This window comes from Neodiprion pinetum, chromosome 6 (assembly GCF_021155775.2).
Source record: "Neodiprion pinetum isolate iyNeoPine1 chromosome 6, iyNeoPine1.2, whole genome shotgun sequence".
Classification (NCBI taxonomy): Eukaryota; Metazoa; Arthropoda; class Insecta; order Hymenoptera; family Diprionidae; genus Neodiprion; species Neodiprion pinetum.
In genome coordinates, this window is record NC_060237.1 from 5,492,684 (window position 1) to 5,505,629 (window position 12,946).

The 12,946-nt window shown below is 35.3% G+C and overlaps 4 protein-coding genes across 10 annotated transcripts in view; 2 read left to right on the forward strand and 2 right to left on the reverse strand.

Annotated features, from left to right (window-relative positions):
• Positions 1-117: 117 nt before the first annotated feature.
• On the reverse strand, positions 118-1,252 carry APC10 (anaphase-promoting complex subunit 10). The gene is made up of 3 exons (XM_046630665.2): positions 988-1,252; positions 628-880; positions 118-543 (listed from the first exon to the last, which is right to left on the reverse strand). The coding sequence occupies exons 1-3, from the start codon at positions 1,010-1,012 to the stop codon at positions 252-254; spliced, it is 570 nt and encodes a 189-aa protein (XP_046486621.1). The 5' UTR covers positions 1,013-1,252; the 3' UTR covers positions 118-251.
• Positions 1,253-1,279: 27 nt separating this feature from the next.
• LOC124221017 (BBSome complex member BBS7) lies at positions 1,280-4,990 on the forward strand. 4 transcript variants are annotated; one of them, XM_046630611.2, is made up of 14 exons: positions 1,288-1,388; positions 1,510-1,678; positions 1,762-1,960; positions 2,036-2,204; positions 2,289-2,365; positions 2,467-2,722; positions 2,806-3,071; positions 3,161-3,350; positions 3,554-3,634; positions 3,725-3,868; positions 3,953-4,074; positions 4,156-4,265; positions 4,358-4,634; positions 4,815-4,990. In XM_046630611.2, exons 2-14 carry the CDS (start codon positions 1,534-1,536, stop codon positions 4,945-4,947), a joined length of 2,169 nt encoding a protein of 722 aa, XP_046486567.1. In that variant the 5' UTR covers positions 1,288-1,388; positions 1,510-1,533; the 3' UTR covers positions 4,948-4,990. The 4 variants fall into 4 exon arrangements, with proteins under 4 accessions (XP_046486570.1, XP_046486568.1, XP_046486566.1 ...); XM_046630610.2 differs by having other exon boundaries at positions 1,285-1,678; XM_046630614.2 differs by lacking the exon at positions 4,815-4,990 and having other exon boundaries at positions 1,280-1,678; positions 4,383-4,539.
• Positions 4,991-4,993: 3 nt separating this feature from the next.
• Positions 4,994-12,946, reverse strand: part of LOC124221019 (uncharacterized) — a 33,896-nt gene continuing 25,943 nt past the window's right edge. Inside the window, exons 1-9 of one of the 4 annotated variants that reach the window (XR_011177538.1) lie at positions 9,431-9,587; positions 8,814-9,078; positions 8,183-8,701; positions 7,954-8,110; positions 7,645-7,860; positions 7,370-7,512; positions 6,357-7,041; positions 5,952-6,157; positions 4,994-5,548 (exon numbers count right to left, since the gene is read on the reverse strand). Coding sequence is in view for 3 of the 4 variants with exons in the window: in XM_069137492.1 (XP_068993593.1) it covers positions 6,370-7,041; positions 7,370-7,512; positions 7,645-7,860; positions 7,954-8,110; positions 8,183-8,701; positions 8,814-9,065 (1,959 nt within the window). In the remaining variant the exon portion in view is untranslated. Of the gene's footprint in view, positions 6,158-6,356; positions 7,042-7,369; positions 7,513-7,644; positions 7,861-7,953; positions 8,111-8,182; positions 8,702-8,813; positions 9,079-9,430; positions 9,588-9,808; positions 9,988-11,180; positions 11,332-12,946 lie in introns of those variants that run through there. The other 3 variants (XM_069137492.1, XM_069137493.1, XM_046630630.2) reach the window with 3 other exon arrangements.
• LOC124221026 (transmembrane protein 184C) lies at positions 10,236-12,794 on the forward strand. The gene is made up of 6 exons (XM_046630649.2): positions 10,236-10,806; positions 10,940-10,976; positions 11,076-11,353; positions 11,611-11,817; positions 11,904-12,119; positions 12,204-12,794. Exons 1-6 carry the CDS (start codon positions 10,559-10,561, stop codon positions 12,511-12,513), a joined length of 1,296 nt encoding a protein of 431 aa, XP_046486605.1. The 5' UTR covers positions 10,236-10,558; the 3' UTR covers positions 12,514-12,794.

Genomic DNA, 12,946 nt, shown 5'->3' on the forward strand with positions numbered 1-12,946 from the left:
TCTGACTGTTGTAAGGTATTAACTATGGGATTAACTAGTGAATGATACTACATATGTATGGACATTCATAATCTATCAATGAAAACAATCCATGTACACAAAGGTTTACATGGCTGCATCTCCAGTCAGCCTGTTACAGTATGAAACACTTTCTTCAGCAAGATAAATAAATATGACATATAGGTATATAAAATAGTATTCATATATTTCATGATTATTTATAAACAGATCTTAATAAATAAATGAGTAATTCATCTGATCGTTGCGTATCGCTGAAACTCATTTGTAGAAAACTGACCCGGTATATGAGGAGCTGGAGGTCCAAGTATATCTTGTGCTGGACTGTGCACCTTGATTTGTCTCATATGTGTATCTCGACCATTTTGATGATTCGTTATCACTGCGATTTGAATCATAAACGTTCTTATAGGTCTGTCATTAATATCTTTAATTGGAATGACCACCCAGCCACTGGGCTCGTTGAGGTCCATTACTTCTACTTCTTGAAGATCGTTGAAGTTGGTTCCTGCTCTCACGCTTATTCTGGAAAAGTTTATTCCATGGAATGTTTTTGCAAAATTTGATATGCTGATGGAATAATTTTTTGCAGTCAACTTTTTTTTTCACCTGCTCGGTGTGTAGCTCTCATCGAGTTTATAATCCGTGTATATGCATATATCTCTGATGGTTGTTTTTCTCCTAAATTGAATATTGACCAAATGAGGTAATTGGCCATCTGACTGCCAATACGTCTCTGTTATATCGTCTCGTAGCTGATCCACACCAAACCCTGGTTTGCAAGAAGATAAACTCCATATTGCCTGATTACCGACTTCACGAACCCGACCAGCAAGTTCTTCTTGGACCGGATCCAAGTCACCTAAAATACATTATTATGGAACTAAGTCGAATACATATTATTCATGTGGAAGTTTAAAGGACTCTACTACTAGTATTACATCGTTAGTAAATAAAACGCCAACCAACCTCCGCCGCTTGTTTTGTTGCTCATGAGTAAAGAAATTTGAGGTTATCAAGCATAACTTTAAAAGTTGATTATTTTGTCTACTCGATCGTAGGATCAAAAGGCGATATTGTATGATACGTTGTATCTTTTGTCGGCCGATTTATTGGCCTCTGCTCATTTTCATAAAATGATGTACAAACTAGTACAGCACTCAAAATAAACTTGCCAACACCACCACGTCGTTAGATATTCAAATAAATCCGCCTAATAAAATTTTGAAGAACCGGACATACCAAAGTCGCATTAGTTCTCATGTACGGACGTGACGTCAGCGGGTGTTGGATCGAGTTAATTACTTCGAATTCAAGTTTGTGCTTTCAACCCACTGATATAACTGTTGAAATCTGCAGTCAACGGTGTTGTGAGTCATGATTTGAATTGTTGCTATGGTGAAATTGATTATTCCACATGTGCTGGACACAGAAAATGCAACACTCTATATCATACAGAGCTTTATCAGGACTTTAATATATATTTTCAAGGGAGAGAAAGTTTTACTAACAATAATGACGTTGTCTTTGACGAGGATTGACTATATGGCGGTGGGTTCCACTTCTCGTGGAACGACAAAATTGTTACCTACACCAGATCCGAAACAACAAACTCAGAGATTTGTCGTAGGTGATCATGATGGCATTCTACACATCTGTGGTGAGACTGGATAAAATAGCATTAGTAACTGATTCTTATCTCAACTAGTATTAAAATATCTATTCACTTGTATACAATGAAAGGGATGAAAAAAGATGAGCTGCAAATTATATTTAAATCCCTACCGGGGCCAAAAGTTAATGGAATATCGTTGGGGGGCGTACTCGGGACTCAGAAAGATAAAATATTTGTTGCCGTTGGCAATTCAGTCAAGGGATACACGAGAAGAGGAAAAGTCTTTTTAGAATTTGATACAAACTTGCTAGAACCCATTTCTGCAATGTAAGTGCACAAAGATAAGTTTTTCTACAATAATGACACTGGATAATTGTTTAGACTAGTTTTTTCTATTGCCAGGTGCGTTCTGGGACCAGATCTATCAGCATGTGCTAAGGATTTGTACCACCGATATCACGATTGTAGGGATGCAGACGCGTACTTGGTTGGAGAGAGAGTAATAGATGTTCTACTGTTACCAGGCGAAGGTTCCGCTGTTGTTGCTGTTCTTGCCTGCGGAGATTGTGCTGTAAATTTGATGCATTTCATTGGATCGAATACAATTTTGTAATTTTAATATACATTTCAATTTGTTATGTGTATTTTGGATTAGGTACGAGTTCTCCACGGCGGCAGGACACCAACGTTGCTTAGATTAACCACAATTCCAACGATTTTGATGCCTTACAGGTATTAATTATTTTTCACTTTTTTCCTTCTAATGACCAATAAAATACATAACCATCGACTGTCATCAATGAAAGACTGACATGGATACAATCTTATTTTAGAGAAGCTGACGTTGAATCAAAAGATCGTATTTTAGTAGGTACAACAGATGGTAGAGTTGGTTTACTCACACTTCAAAGGGATAAAACTCTGAGAGTAACCTGGCTGCTTAGCAATAATGGAGCAGAAATCACATCTCTAGACACTTATGAATTGCAGGATGGTGTAGATATTCTTGTCGGTAGACAGAATGGAGTTATAGAAGTATTTGCATTTCCTGAAGAGGATGATACCACACCTGTATTAAGATTTCGGCATGTAAGTTGTAAAACGGCTTGTAAAAAAATTGAAGTATTACACACACAACGACACAATGCGATTTGTTCTTTGTAATATTACAGAATTGTGGCGAAAGTGTCAGTACGGTAGTAGGAGGTATAGTTGGAGCTGTGGGTTATCCAGAAGTTTTAGCGACCACATATTCTGGGCGAATATTCGGTCTGACGACAAAGCCACCAGGTTTGTTAGAGGTGGACCAGGATATCGGACTGATGACAAAACTGAAAATAGAAATCGACCAATTAGAACAAAAAAAAAACCAACAAAAGGAGTCTTTTGATGTGGGAACCGATGCTTTAGCTCCACCGATACTGAACGTTAATCATAGGTGACAATAAAATGATTACAAAGCTATTTAGAATTATTAATTGAGTTCAAAGAAACTAACTGTGCTCGATTTTCTTCTTATACACACAGGATGCTTATCAATAAGGAAAATGCGTCCTACACTTTATCCATTGAATTAGAAACGTCCATTGATAACATACTACTTCAATCTGATACTCCTGTGGATTTACTTGATGTTGAGAGTAACAGTGCCGTTGCTAGTTTATCCGCATGTGATCATAAATCGGGAAACTATGTTCTCGCTACCTATAGATGCCAGGTAAAGCCTTGGATTGATACACGGTAAAAGTCCCTGTAATCAATTCTGACAGTTAATACATATTAATTGAAATAAAAGAATGGCGTTAAATGCTTGGGTTTTACCAAAAAATCAAACATTTCTAAAAATAAATAACACTGTTACAATTACTACAGATAGAATACACGATGCAAATTCATACGCACAATTGTATCATGGTTTAGATCAACACCAATCGTCTCGATTTGAGATTGAGGACAATTGAAGGACAGCCTGGATGCTTGCAGATCTATGTAACATCGCAGGTATTTCGTTTTTATTCTCTGATCGACCTCATATAGGGTTGAATCAATGATTCTGCTTTTAAATATTGATGTATAGCTTGATTACTAAAGGTACAACCAAAATGCTGTCGGCGAATCCAAATTCCAATCCATGCGTTATCTTTCCATTCAAGAATTCACAAAGATGAAAATACCGTATTATTGGGTGGTCCGTTTAATGAACTGAATTTGCGTGGTTCTTTCACTGCTGCTGAGGTACATTAGCAATATTTGCAATACACTGCAGTTAGAAGGACCAGTATTATTAGATAAGTGTACATATTATGATTAACATTACAGATTCATGCCTGGCTTTCGTTGGCCCTTCCTGACGTACCTGAAAGACCCCATTTGGAAGATGGCGAAGGCACTTTAATATTTACATCAACCTTTGTCGGAACTATGTTGAAATGCAATTACAAGCAAGTTCTTGATTAATGTATTTGAAAGCTTTTCAAAATTTATCAATATTCCTATTTTTTATTAATACAGTTTACTTTCAGAAAAGGTAATGCGATATTTCTGAGTGAAAATATATCAAGTATCATTATTCTGCGAGATATATTAACTGGAGAAGCTACCAAAAGAAAAATACGGTTGGACGTTTTCTGTAGTAAGTTATAGCCATTAAAAATATTTAAAACAAATATTTTAAAACTTAATCATTCATTTTGTGATGTATACATTGGCTGAAAACATCGATAGATATCGCCAATGGAAGTATTTCCAGGGTTTTGGATTTAGTCCTACCTCGAATTGAGGCAGCGAGAGCAATAAAGGAAAAAGTTAAAATTCTCGATGCATTACAAGAGTGGGAACTAAATACTAATCCGGAGCAACTTTGTCCAAAGTATCAAGAATTACTCGAAAATGAATCAAATCTCAGAGCTGAGCTTGTAAAAGATCCCGATATGCTGCAGAGGTTGTATGGAACGATTACTGATTTGTACGTTGATTGGGAGCGAGCCAGAGGTGGTCAAATGTAAAAAAACTTTACTTACACTGAGTAATATACATTAAAATTTTAGCTTTTGTTTGGTAAACTGATGAAATATTTTTTAATTTTATCAGTAATTTTTTCATAAGCTGATTGTCCATCTACACCTTATTTTTAGATTTTTTTGTACACATACAGGTATATTTCACATACATAATGTTGTAGAGTTACGAGCAAAACAGCAACAGAGAAACTAAGACCATCATTAGAATCGAGGGATCTTACACTACTGTTACAAATTTTTAACGGAAACAATAGTGCTGCTGAAACACCTGTTCCACGATTGCAACAAAACTAAGACTCCACATAAAATGAAGAGACAGATTAAGATTAGTGTACATGTGTCTGTGTAAAAAATATATTTTTCAACATTGAATTTCCACATAAACAACTAATTAGTTTAAGTTTGAAAACATGATATAGAATTTTAGGATTATAATTCTTTACATAACTAAACTTATGACGCAGTATATGTTTGTGTGTATAGGCTTTTCAAATACAGAATTTCCAATTATATCCCAACGTTTGTGTTAACCTGCGTTCATTAGTATTTGTTTATAAATTATGCCACTAGTCTGAAAATACATTAAGAAAAAAACTAAGTCCACTGTATATATAAATTTCACTGATTCTAGTCTTGTGTTTTTGGAGAATATTGCCCTGACCTGTCACCACTAATTCTAATTTATCGAAACAAAATAGGTTTCGTACTTTCCACAACTCTAATGAATCACGGTAGTAGCCTCAATTCGTTTATTTATTTAATTATTTATTCTGCAACATGCAAGAATGATCAACAGCCTCGATCGCCTTAAATAGTAAATATTATAAGAGTAATTTAAATTGGCAGAAAAAATAATTGATTAATAGTTTTTGGAATTTAATTGATGCCAGTTCACCTATTGTAGCAATAAAGAAATATTTATGAATAACCAATTGTTTTTATACATAATATCGCAATATTCTACCATATAAAAAGTATCGAAATCTAAACTAATTTATCCTCTTCCATAACTTCCAAAATAACAAATACTTTATACTGAACATATTAAACTTTTACTGTCTCCTTTTAGTCATTCAGTTGTTCGTTTGAAATTATATCAAAATAGTTGATGTATGCTTACGCAGTTGTATTTCACAATGTGATTCTTGTGTGATAGATGCAAGTGTATATGTATTTCATTTGACTAATTACGTAATAATTAATTGTACTAATGGCAACAGTGCTCAGTGATATTGATTAAGCACTGTAGTATGAAATATCAAATGTTGGTAAAGTAAATACATAATTCACATACATACCATTGATACCAATATTATATACTATCAAGTAGCCACTTTGAATGAGATCATTCAAAAAATTTGTTTGATTTTTTCATCAGAAAAGTCAATTAATGTACGAGATCTGTCGATAAAATGTCCTCCGTGAAACAGTGTTTACACTGACTTATGATTGCACGTAACACTGTACATCAATAATCAGCCACAGTTACATGAAATAATTCGATCTGTAACACAAAGGTTAAATATAAAATTGGTTTTATTAATTCAAGAGACTTGTATCAATCATCTCAGCAATAACTAACTGATTCAACCAGTTAGGTACACATCGCGTTATTCATATTGAAATCAATGAACCTGCTTGATTCAATTACTTTAATGGAGGATATCTGAAAACAGATGATTCAAATTCGTAATCTAACTCACAGCAAATAATAGGCTACAGATGATAACAAGGCCATGTGTACAATGTATCTGTAGATCGCACATCTGCTTCCAAAGGATCTCTATCTGTTCCACCATCTGCTGTACGTGTAGCAGAATAATCCATGTTCTGCCCACCTTCATGTGGAAGAATACTCTCAGGATTGTCTTCTGGTGAAACAAGTTCAACTCCATTACCTTCAACTTCCAGCTTTAAGTCCTCAACCAAACTATTCTGAATCGTTCGGACTTGTGATGCTTTATTTTCATCATCCGTCAAATTTTTAGTCATGGTTGTACGATTTACAGGCCTATCAAATCTTCCGCGTGAATGCGTGTTCAGATGCCTTTTCATATCGCTTCTTACCCTGAAGGGTTTTCCACAAACTGTACATGGGTGGGGTTTCTCGCCTGTATGAATTCGTCTATGATTTTGCAGGTAACTGCTTGCTCTAAAAGTCTTATTACAATATTCGCATCGATAGTTTTTTTCACCAGTATGAATACGTCTGTGGACAATAAGAGAATATTTTCGTGCAAAGTCTTTCCCACAATATTCACACTGGAATTGTTTTTGTTCAGAGTGTATACTAGTCGAGTGATATTTCAAGTCACCCCATTGACGAAAGTGACGTCCACAATCGTCGCACTTGTACGGTTTATCGCCACTATGTAACCGTTTGTGTACCTACAAAATTTAAAAAAGTTGTAAGTCATTTTAAAAGAAAGCAAAAACAATTAATTGTTCACAAACTTTAAAAAAATGTAAAGTGTAAAGGTTAGATAAAATTTTATATTATGGACACTGTACAATACGCCAAGTGTCAAAGTGCACTACACCGCTACATATGGTGGCGATTCCCTAAAACAATATTAATCTACGATAAAGTTCAGGTAGTTGCATAAGAAAGTATGTCCAAAATAAACGTTCGGTATGTGCATTGCCACTACTCGTAGTGGTGTAGTAGTTGTTGGTCTTGAATGTCGGATCAATCTTATCCAATATAATGATATACCTTTAATGCACTGGCGGCAAAGAAACTTTTTCCACAAACGTCACACTGATGTGGCCTTTCTCCACTATGAGATCGCATATGGTAAACCAGACTATTCTTGTGGTTGAATGATCGACCGCATTGTAGGCAGGCAAGTTCGTCAACTGTACCAGTATAGTAATAAAAGTAAATTACGTCATTGCATAACTCAAGCTTCCGTATAGAAATTTCTTCCTATATCTGAAGATTTACATAATGGATGCTTGTAACTAATATCTTATAAGCAAGATACCTACTTGATCTTCTATGTTTTTGTGATTTCTTCTTTTTAGTTTGTGGCACTTCGATCTCTTCTCTATCTAGTAAATCGTTTTCATTAATTGTAGTGGTTTCCACCTGTTCCTGCGCCCCGTGATCAGGTACATCCGAAATTGCCCACAAAGTTGGCCCCCCATTAACATCGTTTAGCGAACCATCAGCTTCTTCATCAATATGAGCTCCTGTTTCCTCAACTGTGAGTAAAACAAAGATACTGGTATCAATGTTTACTTATTAATGTGCAAAAAGAATGTTTATTGGATATGAACTTTCTAGATGCAACTCACCGACGCCTCGTATGCCTTCCATAAGATCTTCAGGTTCACTAAACTCTTCTATTACAGTAGTATCAATCCCTTGAACGGAGTCTGACACAGATATCGTAATGCTCGTATTTGTGGTTTGTGCTATTCTAGATTCTACTTTTACCGGTTCATAGTGTGCCTGCAATGAAAGATAGATATTGAATAGAAAGGTCCCTTTGCCAAAGGAATAAAAATCTGTTTACAATCCAACCTTCAAGTGTTCAAAGAATTTCAATTGTCCTCCGATCGAACAGCCGCACAATTCACATCTAAACGCATGCATCAGAGGTTCATTAGCTGGTTGTTGAGAAACAATATCCTGGTTTAACTTAGCATTATCTCTTCTGACGGAAGTCCGTTTAGATTGCTGCTTCAGTTTTTTAGGGATTCTTTTTTTATGAGGCAAAGATCTTTTTGGTCCGGAAGTAGGCGCTGCGTCCTCACTGCTCTCTGCAGAAACATCAATCTCATATTCGCTTTTTATGTTGATAAACTCCTGTTTTACATTTTGAGATTGAGAAATCCGTTTCATTGAATGCATTGTCGGATATACTGGCGGTGGATCTGGGTCAGGTATTGTCTGCATATAAGCATTAACAGGCGAAAGTGAATCTAAATGACCAACATCGGGTAAGGTGGGATCTTCGTGCTGCTGGTTATGCAATTGTTGTTGTTTTTGTTGCTGCTGCAACTGAACAGCAACTAATGCTGCAGCTAATCTACGGTCCTCCTGGAAATTGGATATTACGTAACTTTAAGCTGTAATTGTATCAAGTTTCAAGGATTCGTGATTTCTCAGGATCCTGGACACTTTACAAATCACAATTTAAAAAACCTTTTACCTCTGTCAGTTCGTGTGATAAAAGATCATCTTCCGTTTCATAGTACTGAGTTGCGGTAGAATATTCTGAGCCAACACCGACGTTCATCATCTCTACAACCATTCTTTCTGGAATTAACTCTCCGTTTAAAGTAATTAAAGGAACTCCTTTGGAGAGAGATTCCGCATCTGCTGGCTGTATGGTTATATATTGTGCACCCTCCATTTCTTCTAACAGCACTGCTTGAGCCTCTTCATCAGTCGCGACCTCCATGGTAGTGATGATGCTGCAAATAATATTCGTGTTGCATATTTGTTCAGAAGAACTCAGATCTCTCTGCAACTTCTAGGCGGCCCAATATTTTTATAGCCCTAAATAAGAGAGAATTTCTTTGTTTCTTTTCATGCACTGGCGAGTAATTTCGCTACGTAATCTAGTTTATTGTTAGTCCTGCAAGTTTCCAGCTCGCGAGACACTCCGATGCACCAGCTTCTGATCATTTTTAGTTAAATATATTTGAATTTCCCGCGTCAAGTTAGGCGTCATGCGATGACAGAAGGCTCAAGGTCACTGCACCCACAACTTGGCAAAAATTTTCTTTTCGTTATTAGACAAAGAAATGGATTAAATATTCCCACCTATCACCTTCCTCGGTTTATCTTATAATTCTTTTGTTGGTTATAAACTTGTTAATGCGTTAACTCGACTGATATAAACAAAGGCGAAATATTGAAACACTGTAGATCAAAATGTGACAACAGTGCTTACTTCTTGACGCCATTACACCGGAAGTCACTAACGCGCAGGCGATTCACAAAGAAAATTTACCACTGTTAATTGAACCACATAAGTTATTACAGTATATTCAGACTCGTTAATTAAAAAATGCATTGAGATCTTTGCACGTGACGTGGAATAGAATTCTGATTAAATATTTTTCACAACTTATGCGAGTTCTCAATATTATAGTTTCGGTTCATAGTTCTAGGTATGTATGTAATGTACAAGATACGTACATAAAGAATAATAATGATATGTTGGCACCGCTGTAAGTACCAAAGTTCCCCAACTTGTTCCCCAGAAACTAAATATCGCGTGAAATGTCAAAGAATCATACATCCGTCTGTCACTTTATCATATTTATCGGAAATTGTTTAGGTATAAATGATCAATTTGCAATGTTAAATTATTTTCACAATCATGCCTATGATATGATAGTATTTATCAGGAAATTTAAGTGACGCAAAGACCACGTCCAGCTCAGCAGCTCATCATATTATTGAGACTATCACCAACGATCGCCTGTCAAGTATCAGCTGACTCACAGTCACACTTGAGGGAGGAAAATCCTTTATTATTGTTGCATCTGTTATGTGAATAACTTCGTTAAAAATTCTTCCAGCGTGAACTCTGAAATCTCGTATAAAATTTCCTCAAATGATAAAAATACATAATCAAATAAGCTATTAATGAACAATCGTTTAATTGTAAGCTGCATAATCAGTATGTAGCAATTAAACGCAGATAATCTTTCAATAATTAATAACAAACGCCCTTGCTTAATTTGACACTGAGCAACGGGCATAATAAATCAGTTTTTAATAATACTTACCATTGTCCTAATGCAACATTTTAGTGAAATGAATCTATTTCGATTATACGTAATACATACCTATACTTATTACCAATTGTAAATGACACAACAAAAACTAAATATTCCTGAGTAAATAAGTATGTGGAGATTAGCAGGAATGCTTCAATAAACGATGGCGTCAATTTGCCAACGTTGGCGGGTGTGGATTCTTCCATTATTGACGTGTCTCTATGGACTAGTCATTATAATATTGATACCAATATTATTGACAAACTCTATCAACAATGGATTTAGAAAACAAGATCAAGGCGCCTTGGCCGGGGGTGCGTTTGTCCTGCTGGCCCTACCAATTTCATTTTATGAAATTATACAGCACATGATACACTATACCCAACCAAAGCTGCAAAAATATATTATCAGGTATAATAATTTCAGAATATATAATTATCTGATACGAGATTCAATCATAAAGCTTATTAAATTTAGTAACTTTTATTACTTTTATCAATGTGCAACTGGTATTTTATATTCTACTTATTAATTGTTTTTGTAGAATCTTGTGGATGGTTCCAATATATGCGGTTAATGCTGTAAGTTATTTCGGTTCTATCAATGTATAATTCACTATTTGATCTAGGAATAGATGTAAAACAATCAATAAAGAATACATATTATTCTATCATTTACAGTGGCTTGGCCTTATTTTTCCTGATGAAAGTATATACATGGACAGTTTGCGAGAATGCTATGAAGCATATGTGATTTACAACTTCATGATGTATCTACTTGCTTACCTTAACGCTGATCATCACTTGGAGCAAAGACTGGAGCTGGCGCCACAGGTTCACCACATGTTTCCTCTCTGTTGTTTACCAGATTGGCAAATGGGAAAAGAGTTTGTTCACATGTGCAAACATGGCATTCTTCAGTACACTGCTGTTCGACCTATAACAACATTGATTTCATTGTTAGTTCAACAGTCATTTTTTGTTCTCATTTACAAAAAGGGCAATAAATCAGCAGAAATAGAATATTTTTAGCATGAAATTAATGTAGTATTTTTTACCCCGTAAGGAATAGATAAAATGTGTTTAAGCGCTGGTTTTAGCAAGGGACAATATCTTTCAATTCCTAGTTTAAAATCAAAATTTCTTAATGATATACAAGTTGGTATTTTAAAAATAATTGCCATTCATTGAGCTTGAAATTTTTTATGAATTGCAGTATTTGCGAGTTGAACGGAGTCTATGGCGAAGGTGAATTCAGAGCAAATGTTGCCTTTCCGTACATGATTGCATTCAACAATTTATCACAATTCATAGCAATGTACTGTTTAGTATTGTTTTATCGAGCGAATTCAGAGGCACTGAGGCCAATGAAACCAATTGGGAAATTCCTCTGCATTAAAGCTGTCGTATTTTTCTCATTCTTGTAAGTTTTTTATAATAGTGATATTTTCAATTATTCAGTATTATTCAAGTAATGCATATATGTGTATGGATTTTCGTTTGTTTCAGTCAAGGTGTGATTGTAGCCTTCCTAGTATATTTCGATGTAATATCAAGTATTTTCAACACAGACAACACAGACGATATAAGAAATATTTCATCAAAGTTGCAGGACTTTCTAATTTGTATAGAAATGTTTCTGGCTGCTGTAGCTCATCACTACAGTTTCAGCTACAAACCGTTTGTTAATTTAGCACAGAGCCAAGTATGGTGGGATGCGTTTAGGTAAATGTTAAAAATTGTGAAACTCGTTAAATAGATCAGACATAGGGGTGAATCGTATTAATTCAAACTATTTAACACTTTCAGAGCAATGTGGGACGTTTCAGACGTTCATAATGACATTAAGGAGCATTTGGGAGTCGTAGGATCATCTTTGAGCCGTAGGATTCGCGGGCGCAGTTCCTATCAACAAACCTGGGGCAGTGCAAATGAGCGGACATCTCTATTACCCCAGGTACAAATCCCATCAGCTCAAAGTGCACCAGCATCTTCATTCGTGGGATATAACACGAACGAAGCTGGTACAAGTAATGATAACTCCCAGGATTTTATTCCCGGCTTTGTTGACTTAAGCCCTGAAGTTCCAATGAACAATAATCGGGCTATCAATACGTAAATGAAAATGTAACAACGAAGATCAGATATATGAATCTAAAAACTTGAAAATGTTGGAATTGTTTAAAATCTGTTAAGAATTAGCAGCATTTTGATATCCGCAATGATATATATTTTAATAAGATATTATGTATAGTGACTCTATCAAAATAGCAATATATGTGGCTCAGAACTCTCGTTACCTCAGGTGAAGAAAGTAGAGTGTAAGAGAAATATTTAAAGCAGGATAACAATTCATTCAGAATGATTTTGTAAATATGAATAAACGTGATGATGTAAATATTTATATTAAAAAATTGTTTCCCGTTAAAATTTTGAGGTATCAGCTTTTAGTAAATTATGATTTCACAAATACTGGCACAATTTACTCCGCTTGAAATCTACTGATTTTTGTACTTTGCCCACATCAAAATTTCATAAATCCCGCCTCAAGG

Bases quoted from the DNA above. Each gene is read 5' to 3' on its own strand.
- APC10 (XM_046630665.2), bottom strand. From the start codon at position 1,012: ATGAGCAACAAAACAAGCGGCGGAG. The intron at 881-987 runs GTTGGTTGGCGT...AATGTATTTTAG, and splicing joins CAACAAAACAAGCGGCGGAG to GTGACTTGGATCCGGTCCAA. The intron at 544-627 runs GTGAAAAAAAAA...AAACTTTTCCAG, and splicing joins GAGAGCTACACACCGAGCAG to AATAAGCGTGAGAGCAGGAA.
- LOC124221026 (XM_046630649.2), top strand. From the start codon at position 10,559: ATGGCGTCAATTTGCCAACGTTGGCGGGTGTGGATTCTTCCATTATTG. The intron at 11,354-11,610 runs GTTAGTTCAACA...TATGAATTGCAG, and splicing joins ATAACAACATTGATTTCATT to TATTTGCGAGTTGAACGGAG. The intron at 12,120-12,203 runs GTAAATGTTAAA...TAACACTTTCAG, and splicing joins GTATGGTGGGATGCGTTTAG to AGCAATGTGGGACGTTTCAG.
- LOC124221017 (XM_046630610.2), top strand. From the start codon at position 1,414: ATGGTGAAATTGATTATTCCACATGTGCTGGACACAGAAAATGCAACA. The intron at 2,205-2,288 runs GTAAATTTGATG...ATTTTGGATTAG, and splicing joins TTGCCTGCGGAGATTGTGCT to GTACGAGTTCTCCACGGCGG. The intron at 3,072-3,160 runs GTGACAATAAAA...TTATACACACAG, and splicing joins ATACTGAACGTTAATCATAG to GATGCTTATCAATAAGGAAA.